Source organism: Eschrichtius robustus, chromosome 18 (genome assembly GCF_028021215.1).
Source record: "Eschrichtius robustus isolate mEscRob2 chromosome 18, mEscRob2.pri, whole genome shotgun sequence".
Lineage (NCBI taxonomy): Eukaryota > Metazoa > Chordata > Mammalia > Artiodactyla > Eschrichtiidae > Eschrichtius > Eschrichtius robustus.
In genome coordinates this window covers 71,241,926-71,258,368 of record NC_090841.1, presented here as the reverse complement: position 1 = coordinate 71,258,368, position 16,443 = coordinate 71,241,926, and the positions used below count along the sequence as shown (strand labels likewise).

Genomic DNA, 16,443 nt, shown 5'->3' with positions numbered 1-16,443 from the left:
TTTGGCCTGGTGTGGGGGGGTGGGCGGGGACTAAAACAAAGAAAAAATACTAAAAACCATAACTCAAGCAAACTTTCTTAAAACTGAAAATACATAGTAAACATACTACAGCACACTTGAAAAATTCAACCCAGAATGAACAGTACCATGATACATTCCAGCAATACTACTTAAGAAAAAAAAAAAAAAAGAAAAAAAAAAAAGGAAAAAAAAAAGAATACGTGACTTGTACAAAAGAAAAGTTTAAATTCTCACCAGACTGGGGCTTCCCTGGTGGCACAGTGGTTAAGAATCCACCTGCCAAAAAAAAAAAAAAAAAAAAAAAGAATCCACCTGCCAATGCAGGGGACACAGGTTCGAGCCCTGGTCCGGGAAGATCCCACATGCCATGGAGCAACTAAGCCCGTGCGCCACAACTACTGAACCTGAGCTCTAGAGCCCGTGAGCCACAACTACGGAGCCCGCGTGCCACAACTACTGAAGCCCGTGCTCTGCAACAGGAGAAGCCACTGCAATGAGAAGCCCGCGCACCACAATGAAGAGTAGCCCCTGCTCGCCGCAACTAGAGAAAGCCCACGCGCAGGAACAAAGACCCAACGCAGCCAGAAATAAATAAATGAAATAAATAAAACAAACAAACAAACAAAGAAACCAACGCATCTTAGAAAGGTGGCTGATTAAAGGCCTGAAGCAAGAAATGTAAAACATGAGCCTAGAATATCTTGTCAGATCAGAGAGCAAGGACTCTATAAAAGATTATGAGGGTCAAGTCCAAAAGACCATGAGCCAACTTAGGTCCCCCTGGCCAAAGAGGGACAACTTGAGCTTCACTAGTAACTCCAACAGATTTAAACCTACAAAATACGTTTAAATCTATGACTCCATAACGATACTTTTAAAAAGAACTGGTTAACTGGTTAACCAATTTATTACCTCAAAAACTAGTAAATAAAGATAAAGAATTATACACTCATCTTGCTCTTTCTATATGAATTACACCACTAGGAAACCAAACAACAAATGAGGGGAAGAGTCTCTTTATAAATATATTCCAATTAATTAATGAAAAAGATGTTAGAATTAAACTATCACCATTTTGCAATCTAATGAAGCAATAGCTATAGACAGTAAGCTTCAAAGGCTGCTTAGATCTTAAAAAGCAGTAACAAGACATGTGCCTCCTACAGTCTTGGTCAAAGGAATTGAAACCTAAGTCTGATCCCCATCTCTGCAGCCAGTTTGACAATCTGTAGGAAATGCCAAGAATGGAGGGAAATGCAGAACTGCACCATGATTATGCAATCAGCTAAGTCAAGACTGAGAGACACTCTACAGGTCAAACAGCCCAAGGTTCTTCAACAGATAAACTGTAGGGAAGAGAAATGTACGTGAGGAGAACCTATGGACTGAGAGAAATTTAGAGGACATATCAGAGGTGAAAATAAATGGGCAAGACAAATCACAGTGTCCAGGGATGCACACTTGGACCATAAAATTATCTTAAAGTGCATGAAAATGATTACTATATAAGTCAAAGTAGTGGATACACCCGGGGAGAGACCAGAGGTTAGGACTGAGATGGGTCACACGGACAGGCCTTCTGGGATTCAGGGCAAATGTCTCATGACTGAACCTACGTAATGGCTACAAGATTCCTCTCCTTACGCAAGCTCACACTGGTTCTGCATAGTTTTTTTCTGTATCTGTCTCTTCTTCTACAATAAAAACTTTGAAAACATTCTCAGAGTAGCCGCCAGCTTAGAGGAGTTAAAACCAACGCCTAGACCAGGAGCAGCCACAGCAGCAGCACCCACAGCCAGGGAGGCGTTTCTCAGGCTGGTTTGCTAACCTCTTCAGGGGACTTTTTTGGCTTTTTTTTTTTTTTTTTAAAAAGACAGAGAGAAAAAGAAAGTGCATTCTCACGTTTGGCTGGGATGCTTCAGTAGATGGTTATTTTGTACAAAGTGAAGCCTGACGAAGTGGTAACAACTACTGCCACTATAGGTTAAATGTGAAAACTATAAAGTACAAAACATCACCTTTGCTGGCTTAACCGGACAGTATCCAGCCTCTGCAGCATCACTACTTCCAAAACACTCAGATTTTGCTCTTTGTATGAGGTCCAAGAAGAGCTCATGAGGACGGTGGCGGAAGGGTTGATCTGGGATTCCGTCTGACTAGTGTCTGTTTGCAAAGAAAAAAGATCTTCCTGTTGCCATGAGCACTGCTGAAATCACAGGTGAGCTTGGACTGCATTCTCTGAGCAACAGAAGCTGGTCCATCAGGCCACCTGTGGCAGTGGAGGAGGACTGCACGGCTGTCCAATCCGTGACGAAACCAGAAACCCTCAGGGAGAACTCATCTTCCTCCTGCTTTCCGCCTCCCCTTTCACCACCTCCCCTAAACTCGCCTGTGGCACGCTGCGCTCACTGTGGACTGAGTGTCTGAAGCTGTATTTCAGTTACACTTTTGGTCACAGTATATTACACTATACTGTAAATGTGACAGATGCAACACCTGCAAACTGATTTCTTATTTAATGTAAATAGTCTTTGCTTCCAATGAGACCACTTCTGGTATTTGATACAATATTACTCAGCCCTTCTTTTTTTTTTTAAGTTAAAAACAAAAAACTCAGTTCGGTCCCAAGAAGGAATTTCAGCCAAGTTGGCACTTGGGCTCTAACAAGTTACTGTGTACAAGAGGGAAGGCTCCTCCTCTCAGCTTAGGACATCAGGGTTGAACCCTGTTTTGGTGGTTAGCTTTTAACCTGCACTCAGTGTACTTTTCAAAATAATGATTAGAAATAAAAGAGAAGGACAACATTTGAACACACAGAAGGGAGAAATATTCCTAGTGTAGTTTCCATGGTCATCAGTAAATACCAGTCGGCTGGGTCTTTACCCCAAGATTGGGTACAAGGTACGGACGAGCACTTACTGGAAGCCCCAGGCTGTGCAGTGGGCACGATTAGAGAAGACCAGAATATGAACCCTAATTCATTTTCCTCAACACTGACTGTGGGGCATCCATACAGGGAGGTACAGGACAACCCTAGCAGAAGGTGCCATCAGCCTCCAACCCCCTACGTATATAGGAGGCATTTTCCTTAAGTGCTAGTCTGCTCCTTGCAAATTAAGAACCCAATTTATGTGACTCACTGGGATGAGAACCTTAAGGAACCTGACTGTTGTGGAGGAAGGGTAGTGGAAGGGAGACAAAGATTCTTTAAAATTCTGAACATAAATTTATAAACCAGCACCGCTTTTCCATTTGTTTGGGATGCTAATTGCAAGATCGATTGAAATCTAATGACATGCTTACAAACTGCATTTGACTTACGGTACACTGTACATGCTGTGAGTTAGTTTAACCAAAGGAATCTGTGTCTTTCTCTGTCAGTATTACTAGTATCTGGATTTCATTCAGTCTAATGTATATTCTGTATTAAGTGTCCACTTGGCACAATGCACTCAAGTAATATTATTACTTCCAGATGATAGCCACGCACAATATTCAGTTAGAGAAACAGTTTCCACACTGTAACAATTGGCAGAAGTCAGGTTTTCCAGTGAAGGCATATCGTTAAATATAAAACCTTGTTTTTCACGCACAGGAATTGAACAATACAGCAATGGGACACCTTCCATTTCTAATATTTGACAGCAGAATGATTTTCATTTCTATTTTTCAGCTATTATTAAGTCAAAGAAGTTAAATTTTTTTTTATTAAATGTTCTGGGTTTCTGACAAAGGTACTTAGGGCAAAGAAGAGGTTTTTGGTACTTATTAATTTAATAGAAACCATTTAAATAAACAAACTATAAATCTCTAAAAAATCTTTGTACTTTTGGGGTAAGCTTTTCAAGCTCATGTGGAAAATAGTTTACTTTTAAAACTTCTAGTTACTGTAGTCTATGTTAATTTTGTAAATGTTCTTTCCCTTTTAAAAGACTAAGATTGAAGTTTGTTAGTGTTTGCCACTTTTGTGTGCATATCTGATTTCTTTTTATTTCCCTGTAATCAGCACTGATACCTATTTCCCGAGTCTCCTTGACTGCTAAGAAGAAAGAGGCTGGGCGTTCAGCTTCCACATTCTACACTCTTTGTGCAGATCAGGACACTAAAAAGAGATGAGTTAACAGAAACCTGAGTGGGCTGTTAACCTTTTTTTTTTCTTCGGGAAATGTAGATGCAATAACATTTCCAGCTGAAAGACTCAGATTCTAAGTTCCTAATGTTTAAGAATGCAAATGAAGTATTCTGTCTTTTCTGTGCCTGGAGGTGTTCTGTGAGAAAACAGAAAGAGGTTTCTAGGATTAGTTCCACAGATTTCCTTTATCATGTAAAATCTTAAGACTGGTTGCACTGGCAAGAATCAAAGAAAAGCAATACAGAAGATACCCAGAGAAAATGAATTCAATAACTTCTTTAGCAATAACACTGAGAAAATTAGAGTTAACTAAAAAGTCAGCCTTTTGGATAAATTTTAGCCTTCCTCCTTTAAAGAAATTCTAGTTTTAATATTAGAACATTTAAAAAATATATATTAGCAAAATACTGATGATCAAGTCAATGACACTAAATTTTCTCGGATGAAATTGTTAAGTTTATCACTCAGCTACCTGGCATTTTCAAGAAGTTAAGCTTATTTTTGCTTTGTAATACAATAGTAATAATGCTTTAATTAAAGATGCAAGTACAGCTGTGAACTTCTTGTTGAATTTTCATATAGATTGATCTTCTTACTTGATGTTTGAAATATGTAAATAGGATTTTATGTTGAAATGTTTTTTAAAAAATAAATAAAACTTGAATATATAAAAATTTAAATTTGTTTATATAAAATTATTTATGTAAAACCTTGAACTCTTTTAATAATTTCAATTGGATTGAACAAAGTATGACATTCATGATTCGAGGTCCCAATGATCTAAAACCCACAAGGAATTCTATTTCAAATACAATAATTATATAAGGTTTAATTAATGCATATTGAACGGGGCTACCCGTGGGAATGCGTTTGTGTTCCAGTAATTCTAATAAATGTTACTGTAAAACAAAATTTTTTTTAAAAGATGTAGGCACAAATGTTAAAGTATTTCTTCTAGATGTATTTTTTAAGAGGGTAAGATAAGAAGCTTCATATTTAAATATGGTTGTGTATTGCTAAGGTTCTCCTTATATAAACTGGTCATAGGAATTACTTAGTTATGAAGTTGTAATTTCCTTCTTTTGCACTTCCCATAAAATACTTTTAATTTGATACCTCAACAATTTGGATATTAAAAATGAGTTGTTTTCATTTCTCCCTGATCCAATTATTTTTATTGTTTCATGAATACTAAAATTAATTGTTACTTTCTGATGGAAAACTAAATTTTCCAGTTCAATTTTGGAATATACCTTATAACAACTATGGAACTAGATGAGCGACTTAATAATGCCTCAATTAGCATGAGGGGATGTGAATGCAGATGCCCCCTGACTCACCTTCCTGTTCCTTCCTCACAGTCCATTAACACTGACTGCTAGTCGTAAGCTGGTAAACTGGTGGAAGGCTGGAGATCTTGTGTTTAGTCTAAACACTGGATAGTAACTTTAATTTTTAAACATTTAAAATTGGTCTGGGATATTATCTGAATTATGTACTCTTTCTATTTCCTTTGATAATATGAATTTTTTTTAAAACTTGCTGCAAGTAGAAGTCCTTCCACACTCTGTGCTTAATTTACTGCTTTCTGGAACACATCAAGTTCTCGATACCACCGCTGGATGGAAATCAGAGTCACATGGTTTGAATAAAGCATGCTCTACCTACAGTTGGGATATTCTTTTTTGTTAGCACATTTAATTGCTGTGCTCTAGTACAGCCTACATTATAAAGCTTATTTCAAAAAACGAATGGAATGCTAAAAAAGCAGAGATCATGATTTCCAGTTAATTGCCTCGAGCAGCTAAGTAATTCCTCACACTACTCAGCACCAGTCCAACAGGCCAACCTGCTACTTTCACCCTTTATTTTGGTTATTAACAAGGATGCAATGAAGTGAAAGTGACAATAAGATGTAGTGGAATGACCCAAGTAGAGACTGATTTATCTCTAGGTAGGAAACATTTTTTTTTAAGTTTGAAGGGAGTAAAAGAACAAGGAATGCATTAATATTAACAAGAACAACAATATGTATTTTACTTACTTATTTAGCACCATCTAAAAGGCACTGTAGTAAGGCTCACTCTACCCTAAAAACCATTTTATACATAGATAAACATTTCAGTCATCGGGTTCTAGTCGGTTTACAAAGTTAGAAAGTCTTCAATTTATTCTAGAATTACACAGTAAAATATCTTAACTAACATTCCACAGTTTTTAAAGTTTCTTTTTAATTTTTTTAATTGAGGTACAGTTGATTTACATTATATTACTTTCAGGTGTACAACACAGTGATTCAAAATTCTTACAGATTATACTCCATTTACAGTTATTATAAAATATTGCCTATATTTCCTATGCTGTAAAATATATCCTTTTAGCTAGCTTACTTATTTTATATATAGTACTTTGTACCCCTATTTTGCCCCTCTCCCGTTTCCTCTCCCCACTGGTAATCGCTAGTTTGTTCTCTATATCTGTGAGTCTCTTTCTTTTTTGTTATATTCACTAGTTTTTTAGATTCCACATAGAAGTGATAATATACGGTATTTGTCTTTCTCTCTCTGACTTACTTCACTAAGCATCATATCCTCCGGGTCCATCCATGTTGCTGCAAATGGAAAAACTGCATTCCTTTTTATGGCTGAGTGGTATTCTATTGAATATCTGCACCACATCGTCCACATCCATTCATCTGTTGATGGACACTTAGGTTGCTTCCATATCTTGGCTACCGTAAATAATGCTGCTATGAACACTGGGGTGTATTATCTTTTCCAGTTAGTGTTTTTTAATCATTTTTCCTCAAAAAAAAAAAAAAAGAAAAATGGGGCTACGAAACCAGCAGGACATAAATAGTCATTTCTACTTAACATGTCAGTAAAACTAGGATCTGAGAGATGAAATCAAATGCCCACCACACTTAAACAGGTAAAGTGATAGAAATAAGATAAGACCCAAACCAGTGGTTTTATCTGCAGCTCTGCTGCCTTCTCATGCCCCAGGTTCAGGTGGCACGCGCTGACCACTGGGAAGTGTCATACATAAGTCTGCCTGACACAGTCCCAGGACACACCTATTACCTCAGCACCCATCTGACTAGTGCCTCTTTTCACTCTCCAAAGCATGCTTGTTTGGACAGACCTGGTTTCTGAATGCAAAGAGTTTACAGTCTAGTAGAACAAACAACACGTACCAAACAATAAAAACAATAAATGGTAGAGAGTAGTAAATTCACTAAAAGAGGTTAAGAAAAAAAAAATCAGGCACTGTGAACAGGGTCCAACAGAGGAATCAAGGAAGGCGTCACAAAAAGGGTAGCATCTGAAGGAAAAAAGACAACTAGGATTTGAAAAGGCAGCATGGAAAAACAAACATTTAAATATTCAGGAAAACAGTCTGTAAAAGGTTCCATGATCTTCAGAGAATCACGATGAAGCCACGCACAACCAGTGTTCATCCTAAAGGGCCTCCTCCCCTCCTCTCAAGCCTTACAGCAACCAGACCTCAACTGCGTACTGCTTCAGTATACAGGTAAAGCCATGCATTCACTCTACAAACACCTGCTAAGCACCCACTCCGTGTCAGGCACCGTGTTAGGTCTAGGGAAACAATGACGCACAAGACGAAGACGCACCACTGCCCTCTTTTAGCTGACAAACCAACTGGGAAGACAGGACACAACAAGCAATTAAAGTCACAAGAAAGCATGGGTGCTGTGACAGAGCAGTACAGCAGTATAGTCTGGGAAACTAATGGTAATTAGGATAAAGCATACCTGGATGGAAACTGTCAGCCAAATCAACGTAAGTTTATTGCAATGATACCTCTACGTATGAAGTGGCAACATTTCAATCACCAACTGCATAAACAATAAAAGACGAGGGGATTCTTTCCAGAGAATCCCTCCCCCTTGCATCAGAGAATTTTTCCCTTCTGTTCACATTAAATTTTGCTACAATTTTAACATGCTCAAATCACCTGATATGTCTGTCTTTCTCAGAAAGTCCAACCAGGGCCTTTCTAACCTGCTAGATAAATGAGACTTGAGAATGCAGTCTTCTCCCTTCAATTCAAGCCTTGTAACTGATGAGGGCGAAAATGGACATCATATATAATAGACGAAGCATCATTTTATATCAACTACCGATAAGCGTAAACATTAATTTCAGCAAAATCATCTTCTTAAAATGTTTTACCAGCCTGCGCGACTCCCTTGAAACGTACAGCTATCACCACCTTACGTAGCCTTTTGAAGTTTTCATGTTATGACTGACACCACCTATAAACCCCTCACCTCCCATGGCTCTTGAATCGTATAAAACAACTGTCAAGCAGGGTTTTAAATTATATTCTTGTATTAAAAAAAGGCAGGAATTAGAAGCAGCAGAGTGTAATGGTTAAGAGCAGGAGGCTGCCTAAACTCCAATTCTACCATAAGCTACCTGGGTGGCCTTGGACAAGTTTCTTAACTCCTCTGTGCCTCAGTTTCTGTATCTGTGAGGATTAAATGAATTAATATATGCAAAGCACCAGGGACAGAGGGGACCCTAATGAGCTGCTGTCTAGCTGTGAAGGGATTCAGAAGGCACAGCTGGCTGTAACTGTGACTGGTGAGGACTCCCCGCCCGCCTTCCCGTGTGCAGGTGTTCAATGCATTCCAGGAGCCTTGTTCCTGAGAAGGCAGCCCTTCCTGAAGGGGCTAAACCTACTTCTTCCCCACACCTTTCATCTCCTCCTCTCAACTGGCTCCTTCCTCTCACCCTAAAACCCTGCTTGCCCGTAGACTTGCTCATCCTTCCATCACACGGCTAAAGTTGGGGCAAGCAAGCAAGCCACGGCTCTCAACGGAGAAAAGATGTCGCTCAGACAAAATTTTAAATGCCCGCACAATCACAGCAGCCAGCCAGCCAGCCTCTGGTAACAGAAATTACAGAGGGGCAAGCACAGATAGTGCTGGAAGGCAGGCAGAAATCAAACTACTGTGCATGCCAGCTTGAGGGATACAGGCTCTACAGACAACAGTAAGCCACTGAAGGATTCTGAAGTACTTCAGGAAGATCAGTCTGGCTCCAGTACTGACCAGGCTCCAAGGAGGAAAGATTGAGAGGAAGTGATCAGTGGTCCAGGAGAAAGGCATGAGTGAGGAAGTAATATGACAGCAGTGGGAATTCAGCAGAGAGAAAAGCAGTGAGAAAAGCTGCAGTAATACTAATTAATAGTACACGTGGCAATGGATTTAGGGAGAAAGACTGAATTAGGAAGTGCAAGGGAGGGGAATGGTCAAAGTTGACTATAAGATGTGCAGACCAGAAAACAATTCAAACAGGAAACCGAAAAGCAGGTTCTGTTACAAGGATAAGTTCCACTTTGCACATAAGTGACCTGTTAGCAGGACAACCGGAGGAGACTTCCATGGGAGACACTCTTACATGGACCTAGAAATGTCTTCAGTAAAAAAGCAGACACCAAACCAAATACAATTTCTTGGGATAAACGACCCTGCACTTGAAACCTTAAGAAGTTTATGATATCACATTTACCTGTATAATCACCATGGCCATGAGCTGTGAAGTACTTCTGAGAGATTTTAAATAGTTTACTCATGTTATTACTACCTTAAACACTTCACTTCCAAATCAAAAAGGGCTTTTGGAGTACTACTGTTCATGCTCTGTGGCTTAGAATGCTTTTCAGTTTCAAAAGCTCAATTTTGACACAGCAGTTACTCTACTTGACCAAAGACTTCAACTCTGATTTAATAATGCTATTTAATAACAAATAAACTTCAAAAGTCTTTTTGAATTTTTTGGCTTCAATATCCACACTAGAAATTGCATAAAGAGAATACTGGAAGTCAGCAGAACACATAAACGAGCCATCAAAGATGAACTCCATGATCTGGGATGACGTGCCGAGCCATTATCACAGAATACTAAGGCCCACCCACCATACCAGTCAGAAAACAGCACTCTGATGCTATAATATTAATCCGCCATAGGCCATTTCCAACTATCCTAAGAGGAGTCTAGCCTCTAGTTAGACAGCACTCTGATGCTATAATATTAATCCGCCATAGGCCATTTTCAACTATCCTAAGAGGAGGCTAGACTCTAGTTAAGACCTACCAAGAAATAAAAGTAATTTGAAGTAAGTCTTCTATCTTCTTTAGGTTACCTATAATAAAGCCCTAAAGACATTCAGTCCTTTTCCCATATGGTTGTCCAGTCTAGTAAAGAATTTTCAAATTAACAACAATGGAAACTGATTTCAGGGTTTTTTGGATAAGAGGACAGCACAGAAATGATCTTAGGCTGAAAAAGGCATAATTTTATGGGTTTAAAATAAAAACCGTACAGTACTGGAAAACAAAAAATTATAATCTTTGTTGGTACTACTAAACGGTCAAGATATATGCAAAGTAATTGTTTTAAACTCATTCATCGACAAATTTCTAAATAAAATTTAAAAAGTTATTTAAAATAATTTAAATCTATTTTCAACAACTCGGGATGATGTCACAGGTCATCCAGAGACTACATACAATATATTATCCCCACCTTGTGGTCAGCTTCATGAAAATGAACACACTAAAAATAGCAACAATCCCTGTACCTGTCTAAAAACCTCTCCTACCGTTTATTTCACAGATTTGACTTGTATTTCCAAGAATTCCTTCTTCCCATGTTACTCTCAACATGAAAAGACATAATTCTTATTTATTCTTACATGTTTACCCTCTTTGGCTAAATTTTTTATCACAGAAGATAATACCTAATCCATAAATTTAAACATTAACAATCAATAGGTATTAATTTATTATATACCCACAGAATGGGGTATTTTTAAATCTCTGTGTGTTTCAATTTTACATCTGTTAGGTTGCCAAATCCTGCACCACTATATTGGGGGTTGGGGGAGTGAATCCCTTGCCTCTTCTACAGCATAATTCAAATTTTGGGGGAAAACCAGAAAGTTTATAAATCTAATCCAACACTAATATTTACATATGTTACTATATTTTACATATATTTTATCAGTGTGACTAATTCTCACTTATCCACAAAAATTTTTTAATTCTAAAAGCAATTCCTCCACAGCATTTCTGAATTAATTGCCCACATCCTCAACTGATATGCACAAAAGGGAATGTAAATCTAATGTTATTGAATATAATTACTAATCACTTCTTGGCCTTTAGGTTAAGATCAAGTAAATATAATCAGTAGGCCCTATACATTTAAACTATACGACACATTCTCAGATTACTTGTATGTTGTCCCTATCTATCTTTTATTTTCCATGTTACTACACCCTGCCCCCATGTATTAGCAGAAATAACTGTACCATGTGCTTTTTTATTCACAGTGTCACACAGAGTCTCTTTCTAGTGGCTCTAACCACATGTGTGCTTATGAACAAGATAGTGAAACGTGTATTAAACTAAATATATTCATACAGATGTGTAGCTGTTTCAAACACCATACTTTGACCATAGAGTAGTCAATCTCCGTCCAAGTACAATAAAAAGGAACATTTGTAAATAGTTGAAAAAAATATATTTCATGACATGTTAAAAATCACATAGAATTCTAGTTTTAGTGTTCATAAATAAAGTTTTATTGAAATACAGCCATACCCATTATGTTCACTTACCTATACTTGAGGGCTGTTTTCATGCTACAACTGCAGAGTTATATAGTTAACAACTGAGTTGAATACTTCTGACAGTATGGCCTGCAAAGTCTAAAATATTTATTACCTGGCCCTTTACAGAAAAAGTTTGCCAAACACTGGGCTATATGATAAAACGGTTTAAAATTCTAGTGATTATACACATGAGCAACAGCTGAATAGCCATCTTAGCAAAGATAATAGAAGATAACAGAAGTGATTTCTGTATTTATAAACATCTGCCTACTTTGAATTTAGGGTATCAAATCTATCCCATGAATGGCCCAAAAATAGAGCGAGACAATCCACCTCTTACCCATTTATTTGCTTATTAAGCAAATATATATGAGCCAGATATTGTTCGAGGCACTGAGGAAACCGTATGATCACAAGGGTGGGGGGGGTGGGAAACTCCTGTGGTTGTGTAGGTTACACTTCAGTGGGAGAGAAAGACAAAATAAAGTATGTATCAGGCTGAAGTAAATACTTTAGAGAAAAATAAATTAGGAAATGGGAATTGAGAGTGTGAGGTGATAGGAGAATAATAACTAGCAATTTTAGTTACGATAGTCAGGGTAGGCATCTTTGAGGAAATGACTTTGAATGGCCTAAAGAAGGCACATCTGGAGATTCTGTGTTCTAGGCAAAAAAACTAGCAGGTGAAAAGGCCCTGAGGTTGTAAGCATACCTTACCTCAAGGAAGAGGTAAAATACAGTAAGCAAGAGAGCAAAATACTTAGGTGCACCTTGGCCCTTATTCCAGGCTCCTGATCCAAATTCTGTCTGAGGCACTTGAACAGCTACAGATTTTGTGCAAGAGAACTTGAAATCTCAGCTACTCACTTTCCATCCCAGCAACAATCAGACCACAGGCCTGGGCAGAAACTCTGGAAGAATGCATTAAATGTGGGACTTCAATATAGACTAAAATTATGCAGGAAGAAAATTGTATTTAAGAAGTGTAGAAGTTCTAAGAATATTGTGGTTCAAAAAGAAAAGAGCCTGTGTCTTCAGTTACTGTATAGCATGCAGAGATAACTCATATTGAGATTGTAGAAAGTGTGGTGGGAGAAATGAGGCAATTCTCTGAATAATACACATAAAAACAAAACCAAAAAAAAAAAAAAAAAAAAAATACTTAGGTCAGAAAGGGGGATGGGGACTTAAAGGACTGGTTCTTACTCTGAATGAAATGAGAAGCTATTAAATGTACTTTGTTGCTTGGTTTTTAGCAGAGAAGCTGATATTTGACTTACTTGTCCAGGAATCACTCTGACTGGGTTTTGAGAATACTCTAGAGGGACATAAACATGGAAGCTTGGAGATCAAGTAGGAAACTAATTTGATGATGCAGATGAGAGATGCTGGCAGCTGGAATAAACGGCAGCACTGACAGTAGTGAGAAGTGATCAGATTCTAAATTAATTTTGAAGGTAGAGCCAAGAAAATTAATCCCCTTCCTGAGAAAGTCTTCCCCTTTTTTTTAATCTCCATTCTTCTCCCCAATCACCTTCTCTATGTAAACACACTCCTATTTTCAAGAACCACTTCAAATGCCACCTTCTTCATGAGACTTTTCTAGACACTCCTCCCCCATCAAAAGTAAGCACTTCATTCTCTGACTTCCCCACAAGGCCATCTCTGACTCTCATGAGTTAAACTCCTCCCTAGGTCTCCTCCCTGTTATATCTCCTCTCTATAAACTTCTTCAGGGTAGTGAATCTGCCTCATCTTTGTATTCACTGGTATCTGCCACATCAAGAGATATACACCAAACAATCAAATTAGATAAGTTCTAAGTTTCCTCTTGGAAAGCTCAAAAAGTCCATGATTTTCTTCTCTATGCTTACTTTATAACTCCAATGATGCCACAATTATGAAACTCAGCTTTACAGGGGCACAGAGTTTTTATGACAGGAGTAAATTCCTAGTGAGGAAACCAATAGCTATACAAATACAAAACACTCTTCTTCACTAATCCTTCCATACACACCCACACCCCTCTTATTAGAAATGAGACAACTGTCTCTCCAGCTATACCCAACCCCCAAGCTACCAGAGTTAAGCATTACCTTCAGGCAGCACCTACACGAGACATACTTTGATTCTTGCGATGACCACACTGCCCTATAACTATGTGGTATAACAGACATTTTGTGGAAAAGTTAGCCAGCCCGCAACTCTGTGAGCTGCACTTTTCCCAACCACAGCAAAAGATCTCTCAACTGCAGCCCTTTTGGGGTTTTGTTTGTTTGCTTGCTTGTTTGTTTTGGCCGCACCACACGGCATGTGGGATCTTAGTTCCCCGACCAGGGATCGAACCCACGCCCCCTCTGGTGGAATTAACCACTGGACCCCAGGGAAGTCCCCGCAGCCCTTTTGCAGGATGTGATCTGGCTCCCTGAACACAGATGACTGTAGCAAAAAAGCAGCTAACCCAAACTCGATCTATCGCAGTCCCTTTCCCAGGAATGGGGACCAAGAGAAAAAAGAGGCTTTCCTCTTTTCAGGAGGTCAGACCTAAAACACATAAGCTCAGGGGCTATGGAGTCAGCATGTTCCATGGGACCACTGGAGCAGAGAAGCAGAGGATGAAAGTGGACAGGCTTGCTGAAAGATTTCAAAGAATGAAGCATAAACACAGAGCAAAAAGACCTGACAGCTGGCTAGTCTCTGTTTCCAATAGTTTCCTCAAGCCTCCCTATCTTTTCACTCTTGGAATCCTCAAAACACCCATGTATAATATGCACAAAGTTCTAGCTGCCCAGCAACATCGTTAAAGCAACTCATAGCCTTGACATTGTTTTCCTTACTTACTAACATAAGGGTTTAAGGCTTTAAGCTCTGGTTCTAAAAGTTTTAACTGAGTAGTAACAACAGAGTGTTCTTTCAGTCCCCAAGACCAATACAACGGACAGTCACAGAAGGAATCAAAATCTAATACCCATAAATAAGTTTCCTGGAAAAGCAAGTTCTGTGCCCTACTTTATTTTTTAACTAAGTTTCTCAGTGTCTAGCACAGTGGGATAAGAAAACTTTTCAATAAATGTCTGATAAAGAACAAAAGACTGTCAACCCACTAAACATCCCAACTCTCCCCGCCCCTAGCACACACCCCCTCCAACACCAACAGAAATTCTTCTGAAAGTACTGATACATCTCCCAATTCTGGGTTTCTCTGCCATTCTCTCAGACCTGTCCCATTCTGTAAATCAGCTCTGCCCTTGGCTAGCTATCCTCACAGTCACAAAATGGCTGCCAGCAGCACCAAGCCCTCTCACTCACAAAAGGGTGGGCGTGGGGGGCCGATGTGAAGCTTGAGCACCAAAGCCTCTCTAATGAATGAGAAAGTTTCTCTCCTAGGAATCCCAAAAAAAGCCTCGCATTCTGTTTCAGCGGTCCAAACTGGCTTAAGCCCTCACTGAGTCATCCTTGAATAATAACTGTCAGAAGAGATAACATGATTATAACTGGCTTAAACAAATCACCAGTGGTGGAAAGAATGTCAGAGAGGCAAACTGTCCACTGGAACGTGAGTATACGTGTGCACACGTGCATGCCTACCAGATACAAGCATTCACTGAAGCCTATTTGCTTGGTATAACCATCACCTGCTAGCCAGACAAAAAGTTAAAGAAGCTTACCAGTAATTAACACTTGGCGGAAAGATATCAAAGGAGACAGAATTTCGAGTGGCCACCTTAAACTGGGATACCATATATTATTCCCTTTGTATCCACACCTTCCCCCTAACTGTTCTCAAGACTTGAAGGGTGAAATGTTACCATGTACAGTCTTACTAGAGTGTTTTTCAAGACTGAATAATCGAGACTTAGGGAAATAAACCATTGTGAGAAGAGGAATGATTCTTGGTATCAGATTCATCTCTAAATAAGGGCAGGATTTACTGAAAAGCAGATGATTTGCGAAGTACAAATCAGAAGATAGATAGCTTTGTGTCCTAAGAACTGTAGGACATAACTAAGGGGTGAAGATTTCTATAGGAAGGCCAGCATGAGACTTTTAACTTCTTCTAAGGCATTGTTTCTTATTACATGTAGTTTGCATTTTTCTACTCCTGTTATCATAACTGCTTTTAATTACATAATTCTTCAGTCTGATACGCATTCTTGTTATAGTTAATATAGAAATACATCACATTACGGCACTACATGCTTAAAACTCCCCCCCCCCTCCGTGGTTCCCCAAGGCTGCTGAAATTAAAATCCCAGCTTCTTACAATGGCCCTCGCTGATCTGCCCTGAGCCTATCTTTCCAGCCGCATCCTGCACCACACACCTCCTCATTCATCATTCTCCTGCCACGCCAGCTTCCCTCTATCACAAGCTCATCTTCCTGCCTCAGAACATCTACACCTGCTCACTCTCTCTGCCTGGGGAGGGTTCACCGCACATCCTCACGTGCTGGCTGCTGCGCCTCCTCCTCCTCCAGTTACTTCAGTTCCAATGTCACACCTTCCCCGCCCCCCGAGCACCACCCACAACCCCGCCACACGCATCCCCATCCGCACCCGCACACCCTGGGCCATGGCCCTTCTACAGATGACCGCCTCTGGGTCAGACACTAATCCCCGATCCAATCAGTTGTCAACAGAG

At 39.3% G+C, this 16,443-nt stretch overlaps 1 protein-coding gene across 4 annotated transcripts in view; it reads right to left on the bottom strand.

Moving 5' to 3' along the window:
- Positions 1–16,443, bottom strand: part of PCCA (propionyl-CoA carboxylase subunit alpha) — a 373,607-nt gene that overhangs the window by 281,728 nt on the left and 75,436 nt on the right. Inside the window, exon 1 of one of the 4 annotated variants that reach the window (XM_068526625.1) lies at positions 6,727–6,844. The exons of 2 other annotated variants lie outside the window; for them this stretch is intronic. In XM_068526625.1, the coding sequence (XP_068382726.1) occupies positions 6,727–6,840 (114 nt within the window). In that variant the 5' untranslated portion in view covers positions 6,841–6,844. Of the gene's footprint in view, positions 1–2,039; positions 2,196–6,726; positions 6,845–16,443 lie in introns of those variants that run through there. One more of the 4 variants, XM_068526627.1, reaches the window with a different exon arrangement.